The following is a 16,138-nucleotide window of genomic DNA, read 5'->3' as shown; positions in this document are numbered from 1 at the left end:
AGCAATAACAACAAAAACATCTGCGTACAAGATTTTGTTATTTTGAAATTAAGTGTATATTTTGATTATAATCATGTACAACAAAATAAATATTAAATTATTTTACCCAGGACAGTCTTATGTAACAAAAAATAATCCAATAAAAGTCGAATCTATACCAATATAATAGTACTGTTTGTTGTCTATTGTATATACTACTTTGCAGGGTGCGGATGGATCTTCAACAAAGGTGGTATTGAAGTTCATTAGGTCCGTGTGGGGCACATACAAATTTTCATTTTTGCAGTTTTTATGCACATGTTTTACAATTATTTATTTTCCTGTTGATGGATCTTCACCAAGTTTGACCTGAATGTTTATTTGGTCTATGCGGAAGTACATGTAAATTTGTGGTTTCATATTTTGTGTTTTGCAGTTTTTGTCAGTTTTTTTATTTTTTACAATTACATGCAAGGGAATCAACTTTTCTTTCTGAAGACAAATTTTCATTAATCATGAATTTACATAACTTCCGTCCAGGAGGCGGTTACTCAAGCTAGTATTAAATACGTTTAGGTTATGTTTATGGTCCAATAACAGATAAAAACTACAGATAAACATCAGAGATACGATAAAAAATGTCAGATGGTCATTAGCAGTGATTAGTCTAGTTAATCTTGATCATCATTTCCTGTTGTAGTGGATTTTAAGGGATTTAAATCAGTAACAAATCTGAAAGTACAAACTGTTATGTATTATGTTAACTCAAGTTCCATTACGGATCATCGGTACGGCTTTGGAGATCTTAACTGTGACTGGGATAAATACGTTTGCTTCTTTGTTTTAAGCGCACAGATATTATGGGTTATTTATGCTATGTCTATTGCGGCAAACCGAGCCTCAAATTTCAGGCTTACACTTAAGCTAACCACTGAGCTAACAAGGACTAGAAGAGAAAATAACTACATATTTGTAAGGTGTAACAAACTGTAAAACGTCTTTAAGATAATTGACAGTCGATTCTGTTGAAAACACTGTAAAACTCTGTGGTTACACCCAATAATGCGTTTTATAACAGATGAGTTTTCCAGTCCATTTTAAGGTAATATTAAGTTACTGCGTTGAAACTATACTTTATCCAATCATAGTTTGAGGTTGGTGTTAAATTTTGTACCAGAAATATGCGTTACCTAATCACAGTTTGAGGTTGGTAATAAATTGCTATATTGGAAATATGCCTTGCCTAGTCAAATTTAAGGATGCTGTTAATATATTATACGACAAATACGCATTATCCAATCACAGTTGGAGGTTGGTATTAAATTGTTATACTGGAAATAAGCGTTACACAATCACAGTTTAATATTAGTATGAAATAACTCTTACAAAATAACACATAACTTACTTTTAGTTTGTACTCTATTTCACAGTATTCCTTGAACAACTAGTACATATATACTAAAAACACAACACTTTTGTTACAACGATAAAGTTTCTAGATATTGAACGCAGTCTTCCAGGTTACGATACGAAATCACTGGTGCGTAAAATGAATAGTTGAATTACTCCACGTTCGTGCTTCGCGAAGAATTCCCACAACTTTAAACATTTTTTGTATGCAAAGAAACTTGTGATTTTTTAAAATAAAAAATAAAAACCACAAAACTGATGCTACACAACATTAGTTAAAAAACATCAGTACCCATTATTGGTTGTTTTATACAATACAAGATTATCTGCTGTGACAAGTATTAAAAACTATCATTAAGCTAAAGACACTAAATCTGTTAATTGGTTTGGTTTGTTTTGAATTTTGCGCAAAGCTACGCGAGGACTATCTGCGCTAGCTGTCCCTAATTTAGCAGTGTAGAACTAGAGGGAAGGCAGCCACTCATCATCATCCACCGCCAACTTTTAGGCTACTCTTTTACGAACGAATAGTGGGATTGACCGTCACATTATAACGCCCCCACGGCTGAAAGGGCGAGCATATTTGGTGTGACGAGGATTCGAACTCGCGACCCTCGGATTACGAGTCGAGTGCCTTAACCACCTGACCATGCCAGGCCAAATCTATTAATAAGCATATGAATTTGCAAATCTGTACGATTTACGTATAAGTAAGTACTTCTTTTTACTTTCAGGCCCGGCATGGCCAGGTGGTTAAAGCACTCGACTCGTAATTTGAGGGGCGCGAGTTCGAATCCCCGTCACACCAAACCATGCTCGCCCTTTCAGCCGTGGGGGCGTTGTAAAGTGACTATCAATCCCACTATACTCTGGTAAAAGACAAGCCCAAGATCTGGCAGTGGGTGGTGATAACTAACTGCCTTATCTCTAGCCTTACACTATTAAATTATGGACGGCTAGCGCAAATAGCCCTCGCGTGGTTTTGCGCGAAATTCAAACCTTTTTACTTACAGATGTATTGAATATTCACAATTAAACAAGGGCCGTAGGAGGTAGCCGTGGCCTGGCCACTTTTTCATGGCATGAACGTATGTATTAAAACTTGTTGTTTTTTTTTATTTAATGCATTAACTTGTGTGCATTCAGTATATTCTGGTTAAAATGGCTCAAGATTCAATCTCACGGCGTTAAATTTGCAAACCTTTTCTGGGGAGCATGCCTCAGACGCACCTAGAAAGGTCATGTTTTGCATACTAATAGTATGTTGCGTTACATTGTTTAACTGTGGCAATGGTCTGACCACTTTGGAATTGCTTCCTGCAGCAAGGTAAGCTGTCAAGCACAAATCTACTAAAAAAAAAAAAACTGCCTGTTCTCTTCACATCGCGTGTATCGAAACCCAGTTTTTCTTGTTATAAGCTCTCAGGCTTACCACTGTGCCACAACTGATAAGAAACACAATTGGAAAGTCATTTTTCTTGGGATAAGCTTAATGTTTATGAAAAAGATAGGCTAATGAAAGGCTGGAATGAAAGTTTAAGCAAGAATGTTAAATTTATTTGTCATAAGTTAGCAACTGTTATTTCAGTTGATGACTAGTTGTCTTCCCTCTAGTCTTATACTGTGAATTTAGGGACGGCTAACGCAGATAGCTCTCGTGTAGTTTTGCGCGAAATTAAAAAACAAATAATTCCAAATATAATTCAAACTTAATGTTTTCGTTCTATTTGCAGTTGAAGTGAACATATACATATATAGCATTGACCTTTTTGTTGCGTTCTATTAGCATAAATAATTATATGTGCCTATTTAATGTGGCTGGTTATACGGTCAACCTCAAAATTTGGCAAGGAGGGAAATTTTAAACTTATTAACCGTTTGTAATATCAGGTTTCCTCCTTAGGTCATAAACTGAGTTGACAGCAGTAAACTCAGCTATACCCTTAGTAACGTGAGAATAGTTTATACAGTGCTTGCAACTTGCCAGTCTTTAAGAAATGACGCTTATTAGTATCAATGATGCCCGAAATATAATACAACAGACAACCACAGAATGCATTAGGATGACTGACATCTGAGTAGTCTTGGTTATTTTAAAACTAATATATTGTGTCGTGTTCAACAGTGTTGTTGGAGAGAAATCTGTACTATTATTAGATTGGTGTATCTAATACATATATGTGAGATAATGGACTTCCATCTACCACTCAATTAGTATATACGGATCAAAGCTGTTGTGAAAGCGAATCATTACATATCTCTATCTTCTAAAAGTATTTACAAAAAACATTTTATATGATAAACATCGACTTTATTGAATATCGTTACACGCCATCTATAACTGTTTCAAAATTAAATTATAATGTTTACCGAAGATTCATTTTCAGCTTGGGTTAGTTTATAATACAAATCAATTATCAAATGGGTAATTTGATAGTAATGAAAGTAATTTATATACATATATGTGAAACAAAACAAAAATATCAATATTTCGAATCGGGTTTAATATTACAATTTGATTTTTCATTAAATTCGAATAATTAAAAATAATACTCCATTGCGGCGTTGAAGGTTTATGCAACTGTACTCCTGTTCGTTCATTAACGAACATGATAAATTGAGAATGACCTAGAGTCTCACCAAACTGACATTTATTATTGTAAGTTTTTGAGGCTGAATTTTTGATTTAAAACAGTCAGAAACTGTTTCTTTATCAATTACGTATGTGTTCGAATAACATTAAAAATAAAAATTAGAAGTAATGATTAAATTACTGAGAATCTTGTTGAAAGTTTCAGCGTTACACAAAAGCAAAAATTGCTCTACAAATTATCATTGATAATTCTAGTTTTTATAGACGTGTCAGTTCTCGTACACCACTCACGCTATTTATTCTCTTGAACCTTAAATCCAAAATTTATGTTTGAAATTTTAAAACTTAACAAATTATTTAATGGTATGTTATTTTATTTTTGTCGTGTCTTAAAGCGAACATATATTTTATAATTTTATGTATTGAATAATAAACTTAGCTTATCATACTTAGATGGCGCCATAGAGCAAACTTAACATAGAAAACTTAATTTAGGTAATTTAATACCATGCATTTGCTTGTGACACTTTATATAAAATGTTTAGACTTAATAACTAACGTGCTGATAAAAGTAAAACGTTATTAATTCTGTTTCCATTTGATGATGATACACAGAGACATGCACGCAGACGTGTATCGTTGTTTACTAATAATTGTATAAAGGGATTGTTGTTTTTTTGGAATTTCGCGCTAGCTGTCCCTAATTTGCCAGTGTTAGACTAGAGGGAAGGCAGTTAGTCATCACCACCCACCGCCAAATCTTGGGGTATTCTTTTACCAACGAAGAGTGGGATTCACCGTCGCATTATAACGCTTCCACGGCGAAAGGGCGAGCATGTTTGATGTGACGGGGATTCGAACCCGTAACCCTCGGATTACGAGTCGATTGCCTTAACATATCTATGATATGCATCAAAAAGTTCAGATACTTAAACGATCGGCACCATCACTGGGTCTTGAAAACAAAACCAAAGAAAAACAATAATACACTAAACGTTTTCCTTCTTTGATAGAAACATTCCTAATGAGAGGTAGATTGAAAAATATACTATTTTTTAATGTACAAAGATTTCACTTCAGAATAAATTCTTTTATATACGGTTACAATCAAAATTTTGAATTGCTAAGGAGACCATCAGTGGTCGAATCTGTTTTTCTCACATTGGCTTAACAGTAGAAGGAAGTTGGTTTGCGTGTTCGTTTCATTTTTTTCTTTTATTTTTCACAGTATAAGACTACGAAAAGAAGAGGATCTATTGTATATATTTTATATATCCAAAAGATTAGTAGACTTACCTTTGCGAACTTTACAATTCATGCATTCTTTATAAAGGTCACTCTATCTTCACTGGAGCATCGGAGAACTCAGTTATTCATTACTACTTTAGTCTATATTAAAGATATTCCTGTCTAAGACTGTGTTCCATTTCAAATTACCAGTAGAAAAAGTGGGTATGTTGTGAGACTCGATTGCCCCAATGTATTAAGACTCTGATGTACCGTATAACGTATTAAAATATAAACTGTTATTTTAATTAACTGCTGCTAACGTCAACGAAGTTAAGAGTTTATTTGTTTGTGAGAAAGTTTATTGTTTTGTCCATTTGTTTTTTAATTGAGTGATATTTCTTTTCTCACCTAGCTAGCTCTAAAAATAACAAACTACAAGTTTTAAGAAAATATAACAAATGTCAAATCACAGACACGCTTATATTGCAATATGTCAAATTTCCTTCAATCAATTGTTTGATTTAGTGTGGTTCTCAGTGTTTAAATGTCAACTTATTTCCAAAACTAGATTTCGTTTAACTTTATACACAAATGTCGGACAGAGTAGCCAGATAATCAAAGGACTTTTTTATGTTCAAATAAACTTAGTTCCCTTTTAATTTTCAATTAAATCAAAATATTAATGAACATTCTGTATTTTGAGCATTTTATTATAAATATTAGTTTTATAAAAAACTCTAAAAATTAAATTTAATAAATATGTATATAAGTAACTTTGAAAATTGTTTACCTCTTTAAAAAAATAACAATGCGTAAATTCTTAAGAGAACAAGATAACCTAATTAGTAACCAAATAACATTTCATTACTTCTCCGCGAAAAGAAACAGTGCTTCTGTAAACGTCATTGCATACTAAAATTATTGATCAATAACCGTTCGCTGTTTTATACAGTTTTCAAAAAGTCAGATATTTTCTACGAGTACGTAGCTGTCTTTTTAAATTGCATTTTTACTTGAAAATGTTTCGTATATGTATTATTTCTGGAATATGTGTCGATAATATATTGCTCTGGTGATTATTTGGGTGCAATATGCTAAATAGTTCGAAGGGTCTCAGTTGTGATGGACATTATGCCCAAGTATTGACCAGTTTTTGTCGTACTTAACAACATTATTTTTTTTTGTATATTTGCATGTGAAGAAATATTTATACATTTCTTACGTTATAAGTAGACTTTAAGGTCTGTTGTTTGGTTTGTTTTTCAATAACTGGCAAAGTAAATGATTCCAAGCAATTATAAGGATTTACGTTTGCTTGCACATAATTAACGTTGCAATAGCCAGGTTAAAAGTTAAGCCTTCCCTCTTTAGTTAAACCAGTGTTAAAAGCTAATAGTAAAACGCATGACGATTATAAAACCATAATTTCAGCTGGTATAAAAAATAATAAAGTTTGATAACACCTGGCAAACAGCAAGTAAAATTATATAAATATTTTCTTTTTCAAGACAGTTTAAATAAGTTTCCATTTTTAATAGTTCCACCTTCACTCGTTATTCTTAAAAAAATGTCTGATTCTTTGGTCAAAATTCAAACTAATAACTGACTTTTTTATAAATAACTATTTCCCATATCTTTTGAAATTGGTCAATTATAAATGACGTCATGACAAAATTTCTTACATATTACGTAAAAAATATTAATCCTCTATCATAAGTAAATTAATTAATTTTCTTACAGCTTTTATTCGAGAATTGTTCATAACATAATTTAATCTTTTATTGAGGCAGAGCTACTACCATAAAACTAAAACATCGTTAAATTTTTAACTCCGTATAATTTAGGGTCTGCTTAGAACTGTCGCAGTATTTGTTTTGTCATCTGATAAGACCGGTACAAAACAAGATGACTCGCAAAAACCACTTTTTTATGTTGTCTTTTTTTCTAGTAATGATTTTCGCTAGTGTTCAATAAAGTTTGAACTGAAGCTATAACTAAGTTAATGTTAACCTTATAAATAATATATTTGACGCACAGAACTGCGAGGTAAAAACATATTTCCTGAGATAACACATGCTCATTTACGTACTTGTGTGAAAGATGATGAAAAGAGAAAACACGATTCCTAGCGGTAAACAATTCAATACGTTTCGTTTAAAAAGTTGAAGAGTGAAAACATTATTTCTAAAGATAAAGAACTCGCCAGTTTTGATGCTGTTGAAAACACGTTATCATGAAAGTTAATGAGTTTTATAACTACTGGTGTTATTTTAGTTATTGTGAAGTGTGAAACTTCTCGTTCACTGTAAAATGTCTTCGTTTTCATTTCGTTTAAATCTTTCCTTGTCCCTTGTAATCGACTATTCAGTTTGAAATTCGCTATAATAATGTTAAAAATAGAATCAGTAACTCTTTAAATCAGGTGGCATTCAAATGTCATTCAGTTTATACAGTTTGATCACTGGGAAAAGACACTTACTGCTCTCGCACTTGAAATTTTAAGAAACACAAATTTACACATTAAAAGGTCGGGCATGGTCAGGTGGTTAAGGCACTTGACTCGTAATCTGAGTGTCCCTAGGTTCGAATACCTGTCACACCAAACATGCTCGCCCTTTCAGCCGTGGGAGCGTTATAATGTTACAGTTAATCCCACTATTCATTGGTAAAAGAGTAGCCCAAGAGTTGGCGATGATGACTAACTGGCTGCCTTCCTTCTAGTCTTACAGTGCTAATTTAGTGACGGCGAGTGCAGATTGTCCTTGTGCAGCTTTGCGCGAAATTCGAAAACAAACAAACAATATACATAAAAAAAAGAAAAATCCAGTCATGCGCTTTATAAATCAAGGGGAATTGTACCAAATACTGGGTGGAAAGAACCGGTGTACATTCAAAAATATTCTATCACAAATAACTCTCATATGTAAAATGTGTATGTGCCAATAGTATGAACCTTTATAAAAAAACACAAGAAAGAAGAGTGGCTATAAGAAGCAATTAATTAGAATGTTCTGTTTGTTTGTTTGTTTTTAATTTCACACAAAGCTACACGAGGGCTATCTGCGCTAGCCGTGCCTAATTTAGCAGCGTAAGATTAGAGGGAAGGCAGCTAGTCATGACTACCCACAACCAACTCTTGGGCTACTCTTTTACCAACGAATAGTGGGATTGATCGTCACATTATAACGCCCCCAGGGCTGAAAGGACGAGCATGTTTGGTGCAACCAGGATTCGAACCCGCGACCTTCGCATTGCGAGTCGAACGCCTTAACCCACGTGGCCATCTCAGGCCAAGAGTAAATAGGAAAAAGTTACAATGGATCTAGTGGATGATTATAGTAATCATGTGCCTAACGCTGTAGAAGGCTCGAGTTTGAAAAGCTTAGAATCTTTTTATTTATGATGTCTCTACAAAATAAGTATACAACCAGTTTTGTTTATATGTTTTTTATTGTTGCGCACAAAGCTACGCGGATCGGGTCTTAGTCCAAACTTTCCTTCACTTCGCTTATATTTCATCTTAACATTTATTAACACAATAGTTACTTCTTTCTTATACTTTTAGTCTAACCAAGATCACACTTTTTTATTTTTATTTTTAAGTTCTCTGGATTTCTGAAATGTTCCTGCCATGGAAATACACAGTATAACTTTAAACAATTATCGTGGGCGTGGTTATGTTCTTCCAGTGTGCTTAAAAGTCAAATGCCAAACGACTTCTTATTCCGAATTAAATACTATTTCTCAGTCTGCTCACTCATACATAATATGAATAGAATTAGTATTATGAGAAAAATTACACAGAATTTAAAACTTTAAAAGTTGACTTCTGAGAATAAGCAAGCATCACGTTTATTAAGCGTATAATTTATTCTAAAGAACACTGGATCAGACCTAAAAAAATTCGTATAAACACTTAACACTAAGCGTGTTACCTCTTTCAGCAAACATTCATCGATCATAACACTTACAACATTGGCATAGAGAAAGGTTATAAAGTGTTCAGCGAAAAAGTGCTATTTCTCTCGTTTATTTGGTGAATACGTTGATTACTTTTTTTTTTTTAATTTCGCGCAAGGCTACTCGAGGGTTATCTGCACTAGCCGTCCCTAATTTAGCAGTGTAAGACTAGAGAGAAGGCAGCTGGTCATCACCGCCCACCGCCAACTCTTGGGCTACTCTTTTACCAACGAATAGTGGGATTGACCGTAACATTATAACGCCCCCACGGCTGAAAGGGTGAGCATGTTTGGTGCGACCGGGATTCGAACCCGTAACCCTCGGATTAGGAGTCGAACGCCTTAACACACTTGGCCATGCCGGGCCCCTAATTGATTACTACTCAATATGAAATTTAGTCGAGTATTGTCGACTGTGGGTTAAAATGAAGACCTCCTGTGTCTTTAGAACTGTTAAAAAAGAGCCGTGTGCTCCAGATGTTGTCTGCTCTCAGTACTTGTCAATTGTTTTGGTAAGAGACAAGTACCCTTCTAAAGATCGACTAAATTAGGAAAATTAAAAACGTTATTAAATGACGTTAATAGCGGCAGTGTACAATATATGTTCTTTAACGTCTCATTTGTTCTCAGTGTACAGGCTTTCTCGCGAATAGTCAATCCAATAATTGAGTATGTACACTCGCGTGCGTGTGTGTATACGTGTAAGTATGAATAACCATTTGCCAGGGGCGTCAAACTTTTAATAAACGTGTCGACGGAGGGTAAAAAATAAACAAAAACACACTCGCTGAGCACTTTGTACAAAAATGAAAAACTAATTTTGTAGTTTTTCTATATAACAATAAAAGTAGAGGAATATGTCCCATCTGAGACTTGATCTTATAACATTAACATAAAGATTTACCCGTAAAACTATTCAAACTATCATTTATCAGATTAATTTTTTTTTTGAGGAGTCTAGAATTATTCACAGCTTATTTCTATGGGAACAACAAAGTGGTATTAGTTTTAAAACGAATGAGAAGGTCTATATTTTAACTATTGTATCAATGAAGTGTTAAAGTTTATACTGGTGACTCGAGCCCTGCCTTACTTATACGGAGGGGCGCAGGTTCGATCCCTGGCAGGCACAGTTGTATCTTTCAAATCTTTTGTTTGCCCCCCCACTAGTACAGCGGTATGTCTACGGATTTACAACGCTAAAATCAGGGGTTCGATTTCCCTCAGTAGTCTTAGCAGATAGCTCGATGTGGCTTTGCTATAAAAAAAACACACACACACATCCTTACTTATATCTTGAATATACACGCATTTTTTACATTCACATCCGATTTACGGACAACGTGTAATAAATTGTTTTGCGTACAACTAACGAAAAAAAATGCTTAGATGGTTTTAGCCGACCTTCGATAATGATGTTCCAAACTTAGAAACCATACTGTGTCCAGCGGCTAGCGAGTTCCGCCCTCCGTTCGTGCAGCGGAAAAATGGACGAACACGCACTGCATGCCAAATTTTAGTGGGTTTTTTTCATAACATAACAACACTGCTTTCTATCAAAGTAAGACTTGGTGCACAGTCCATATGAATTGCTCATCGGTCTCAACGTACAGCTGGAAATAACAAGTTTTAAATAATACGTGTTTCACGAACAAGCTTAATGCATACGTAATAACAACTTAATTGTCGTAGGTCATTTATAAATAGCAGCAGGGCAATGCGATATTTCGTATTAGCTGACACGTTACAATTCGCTATAATTGAACAGTGAACTATTAATTTCAGCCAATTAAAAATATTCCGTTCAGTTGCTTCTTACCAATCCCCTGTGCCCAGCATGGCCAGGTGGGTTATGGCGTTCGACTCGTAATATGCGGGTCGCGGGTTCGAATCCCCGTCGCACCAAACATGCTCACCCTTTCAGCCGTGGGGCGTTATATTGTTACAGTCAATCCCACTATTCGTTGGTAACAGAGTTGCCCAAGAGTTGGCGGTGGGTGGTGATGACTAGCTGCCTTCCTTCTAATCTTACACTGTTAAATTAGGGACGGCTAGCGCAAATAGCCCTCGAGTAACTTTGCGCGAAATTCAAAACAAACAAACAAACAAACAATTTAGAGTTATTACTATTGTTATAGGAAGATTTGTGTACGAAATATAATGTTGTTTGTAATTAAGCACAGAGCTACACAATGGGCTATCTGTGCTCTGTCCAACACGGGTATCAAAACCCGTATTCTAGCGTTTTAAGTCCGCAAACATACCGCTGTGCCACTGGGGGACCACGTACTAAAGAATCTTCGAAACAAAATGTCGACACTGAATAATTAATCTTTGAGAAGTCTCACGAACTTGTTTCATCACTTGAAATACTTATTTGTACCGTGTGATACGGAGAACTCTCCAGTTCGTGAATGTTATAACCCTCCAGCTAGGCATTATTATTCATTTCGGCGGTAACGTCCAGTAATTACCGAACGAATCATTGTAACAACTTCTTCTACATTATTCTCAAAGCTGCCTAAAAATTTGTCTAAGACAGTTTAGAAGAAAGAAAACAGAACTCCTCTGGTGAAATAAACAGTGAAAACATTGGAGACGAAGGTATATTTAATTCTCAATAAAACTTATCTGTGGTAGTATCTCCTACTTACGTAGCTTCTGTACTCTTGAACCCAGATGCTTAGACTTGCCAACATAAAATAAAGCTTTCTTCTTAACCACGAAATGATCAAAACAAAAACAAAATTATTTTCTAGTTAATTATATGTTCTAAAACTCGGAAATACTTTCGTAATTTCGTAGCTGTTCCTCGGTCTGTGTGGTATTATAGTTCGAAGTATCATAAACTAATAAATTTTCTTAAAGGTCGTACAATTTATATATTTTTTTACTAAATATTAAGATCTGCCGAGGTCAAAGGTAATAATGAGAGCCTTAAGCTTAATATGTTTTCGTATTTATTTTTATAGCGTTTCACTTTTAGAGTGGTAGATAACACCGTTTTAAGACTTCAAACGCACAGAATATAAATATATGTTAGCAGCATTTGGTTATGGTGGGCTCAGTATTAATCGCATATTGAATACGACTAATAAAATGATTCCAAAAAGTATTGATACCAAACTTAACCGATCATATTCAGATACAGGTGCAAGTTTTGTTTGTTTAGAACTGGGCACAAAGCTACGTAATGGGTTATCTATGCTCTGCCCACCATGGGTATCGAAATACGGTTTCTAGCGATGTGAGTCTGCAGACAAACTGCTGTGCCACTAGGGGGCATGTAGGTGTAAGAGCTGCGGAATTTTAACCTCCACCTCTAAAATTTTCAGTATGATCTTTGGAACTCAAAATATCTTGCTGCTGTAAAGTTTGGAAAAAAGAACATATATATATATATATCTATTGATTTGAACTTTTTATCTCTTCTTTTATTTTATTTCACTTATGCTTTTATAATAGCCTTGGTTCCTGCAAAAGGCTTAGACTTCGTACCTACTACGCACACGCAAAAAAAAAAAAAAAAAAAAAGATGTATTCCTCAGAATTCGAGTTTTTCTCTTAAGTTAAAAATGAGTTATGAAAATGATTGGATATTTATATCACACTGTAAATGTACTATATCATTCAATCTCCTCTCAATCGTGCAGTTTGCGTCTTTTTCATTCATGAAAATATATATTGATTGTGACGTCACGGATTCATGCATCACGCGATTGTTCTTTGTCGTGCCGTATCCATCGAGACAACGTAAACAAGGATACACACAGTGCCAGAAGAGACAGAGGGTCTGATCGTTGGTATTAATAAATGTAACATGTTATACACGTGGGTTTATTGACTGTGTAACACGTTAAATAAAATTACAAAAGTTTCGTAAGCCGAACTTAACGATTTTTTTAGTAAAAATAATTATACCAAAAATCCTTTGGTTAGCACGAGACAAATTAATAATAAAGAAAAAGCGCTCGCATGTTATAATTTTAACTGAGTAATTAAATAGGTAATTGTGTATGAAGTGTTTAAAGAAACACAGTTGTGTGACCTGAATCAAAATGAAGATAAAAGAACTTTGCTATTTAAATTATATGTAACGTCATGATCTTGAGGAATAAAACAAAAAACTAATATAACACGATAGAGTTGGTAATTAAAAGTACATTTATAAAAACTATAAACAAGTAAGCTGTCTATAAAATGAAAAAAATAATTATACTTTAATGTTATAATGCCCAACCACCACCAACTCCACTCTCAGTGCATCAGCTGTAAGTCTGTAGGCCACAGCAGAGATGCCTCATTTGTAGCTTTACGTTTAACAACGAACAAAGAACTAAAATTTAAACTACAAACCGTAGTGTTTTTTAAGCTGTCGACTTAAAAATAATGCGAGGAATAATGTAGTAGCTAGCCAAGAATATTGTTTCAGAACGTTTTTGAATCTAAATTTTAAAGCAACTTACATAGTGAATCTGACGTATTTATTAACTGCCATCTGAAAGCCCATAAAATACGTTTTAAAATGAAACAGATGTCTGCTTTTACTGGTTAACAGTAATATTTTCTTCCTTCTAACACGAGAACCATTTATACCTGGAAACTAAAATTTTTTTTTGATCTTCGCTCATATATTTTGATCACTGTTACCTAATATAAAATTTGTTAAGTATTTAAACCTTAGAAGGTATTGGCATAGTAAGTGGTATGCGTTTCTAGAGATGTGGTATTTTTGTGGAAAAAATATCGTCTAGACTTTTCTCACTATGTGCAGCTTTGAGGAGTGTATATAGCGGAAAGTGTAATTTTAATGATAAAAATATATTTATTTGAGGTGTTAATGCCATAATCTGGTATTTTAGGGAGCAGGGAGTATCTTTGTTACCTGTATATGTGTGTGTGTTATGTAGTTACCATAGCAACCAACTGCACTCATTTCTACGCGTTCAGTTGTTAAAAGCTTGCATTTACAAACACATGCATACAATATTAAGAGGAAAAAAAAAAGATTGAATCGACTGTAAGTTTTGTGATGTGTAAGTTTTTATTTAAAGTTAAAGGCATGAACTTGATTTTTAATAGTTTTAAATTAATAATGCTACTGTTCTTCTCCAAAGTTCAAAATACATAATTTCTAATGGTTTGCTTATTAATTTTATTTTAAATTTTGTGCAAAGCTATTAGAGGGCTATCTACGCTACCCGTTTCTAATTTTGAAGTGACAGACGAAGGGGAAAGTAGTTAATGAACGTCACTCACCGCCAACTTTTAGGTTGCTCTGCACCAATGAATAGTAAGATTATAACGTCCCAATAAATATAAGGGTGAGCATGTTAGGTGACGGGATTCGATCTCGCTACTTACAGATTGGGAGTCGAGTATCCTAGCCCCCAGCCCATACTAGAACTTGTTCAGACCCCATAAAATAGATGAATTAAGTTTAATATTAGAATCAAAAGAAGTTGAATAACATGACTTCAATGTCATAACTTGTTTTTATCTCTTATATTCTCTAAGTAAATAAACGAATGTTAACGAAATTATTTTCCAACAAAATGCTGCAGAAAGATATGTTCAGGCAATAGATTATAGATAATAAAATATACTAAAGAAAGTTACTACACTTTCACTTAATAACTTTAAACAGTAATTTGTTAATTGTGATATGTATTATCTACTCACCATCGATTTCATCATCAGCCATACCAGAGCCAGAGTCTGTCTCTAAAGGATCAAATGAGTCTGTTTTCAGAAACCCGAACTGACCATAAACATTTTTGTTCATCTTTGTGCGCTGAACAAATTAACAGTGTTTTTTTTTCAAATAAATTTATTTGCCTATCTTAGAGTATCAATAATTTTGCTACTCAACTTTGCTGGATATCTTTCCAGATAAACCTAACAGTCAAAGTAATTATTTCACAGCTGAAATTAGGTTACGATCTCGGCTGTAGAATGCAGTGGTCTTTGGACATCATCATAAGCTATTTGACTGTTTGTAGAGAAAGTTAGTAACAGTTGTGTGGTCGCAGGACGTTATTCTGAATGAATCGCTCCTCAGCGTGGTTGTATTGTGAATTTCTGGCAAGTACTCTGGCGCCCTCACGCGGATAAACTATTGATCTAACTACTTTACGCCGTATCACAACTTGGTTTGCAGATGTTAATTTGATTTTTCCTGCAGCATGGACAAATAGAATTCTTCAACTTTAGGGAAAAACACGTATGGCTAATGTGAGTCGCGCAGCTTATAGTGTGTTACGTATCGTGTGTCAGTTTGTTTGTTTGTTCGATAACTATAAAAGGGATAAGAGTCAATAAACACAGCACTCGATTGGTTAACTGAAGTTATAACTGTTTAAGAATGACCAAAAATAAGTTTAAAATCATAGTGTTTTGCGAATGAAGTCACATTTTGTCTAGCTCTGGAATATTATATCAACAGTATACATATGTATATAACAGTATACAAGGAATGTGAAATACGACAAGTAAAATTAATATCAATTAACTTCTCCGGTATAAATTTATTTACCTCGCTTAATGAAATAAAATGTGATTTAATATTCTCACATGGAAATAACGTATTCTTAGACGTTGCATAAGATCTGAAATATTCAAAATAACACTCATTTTGAGCTGATAGACCAGAGAAAAGGCAATTAGAGAGTCAATGCATCCATCACCAACAGCTAGGCCACTCTCATCTTACTGAATACTTGTATTTGACTGTCAATATTAACAAACAGCAAATTCTCAGAAAATCGTGTAGCAGAACACAGGGTCACTAACTGGAGGAAACAGAGTTAATAGAAGGACTTTTACGTTGAGATTTATTTGATATCAGTTTATCGAGAAGCAGCGTTACAGAACAGTTTTTTGAAGTTAAACACAAAGCCACACAACGGGTTGGATACCAGAGCTCTGCTCATCACGGGTACTGAAACCCGGTTTCTAGCATTGTAAG

At 34.2% G+C, this 16,138-nt stretch overlaps 1 protein-coding gene across 1 annotated transcript in view; it reads right to left on the bottom strand.

Annotated features, from left to right (window-relative positions):
- The window catches only part of LOC143226402 (tyrosine-protein kinase transmembrane receptor Ror-like), a 57,573-nt gene extending 42,319 nt beyond the window's left edge, over positions 1 to 15,254 (bottom strand). The window contains exon 1 of the mRNA XM_076457329.1: positions 14,854 to 15,254. Coding sequence (XP_076313444.1) covers positions 14,854 to 14,956 — 103 coding nt within the window. The 5' untranslated portion in view covers positions 14,957 to 15,254. The remainder of the gene's footprint in view (positions 1 to 14,853) is intronic.
- Positions 15,255 to 16,138: the final 884 nt, after the last annotated feature.

Source organism: Tachypleus tridentatus, chromosome 9 (genome assembly GCF_004210375.1).
Source record: "Tachypleus tridentatus isolate NWPU-2018 chromosome 9, ASM421037v1, whole genome shotgun sequence".
In the NCBI taxonomy this organism is placed as follows: Eukaryota; Metazoa; Arthropoda; class Merostomata; order Xiphosura; family Limulidae; genus Tachypleus; species Tachypleus tridentatus.
This window is presented reverse-complemented; position numbering and strand designations above follow the sequence as displayed.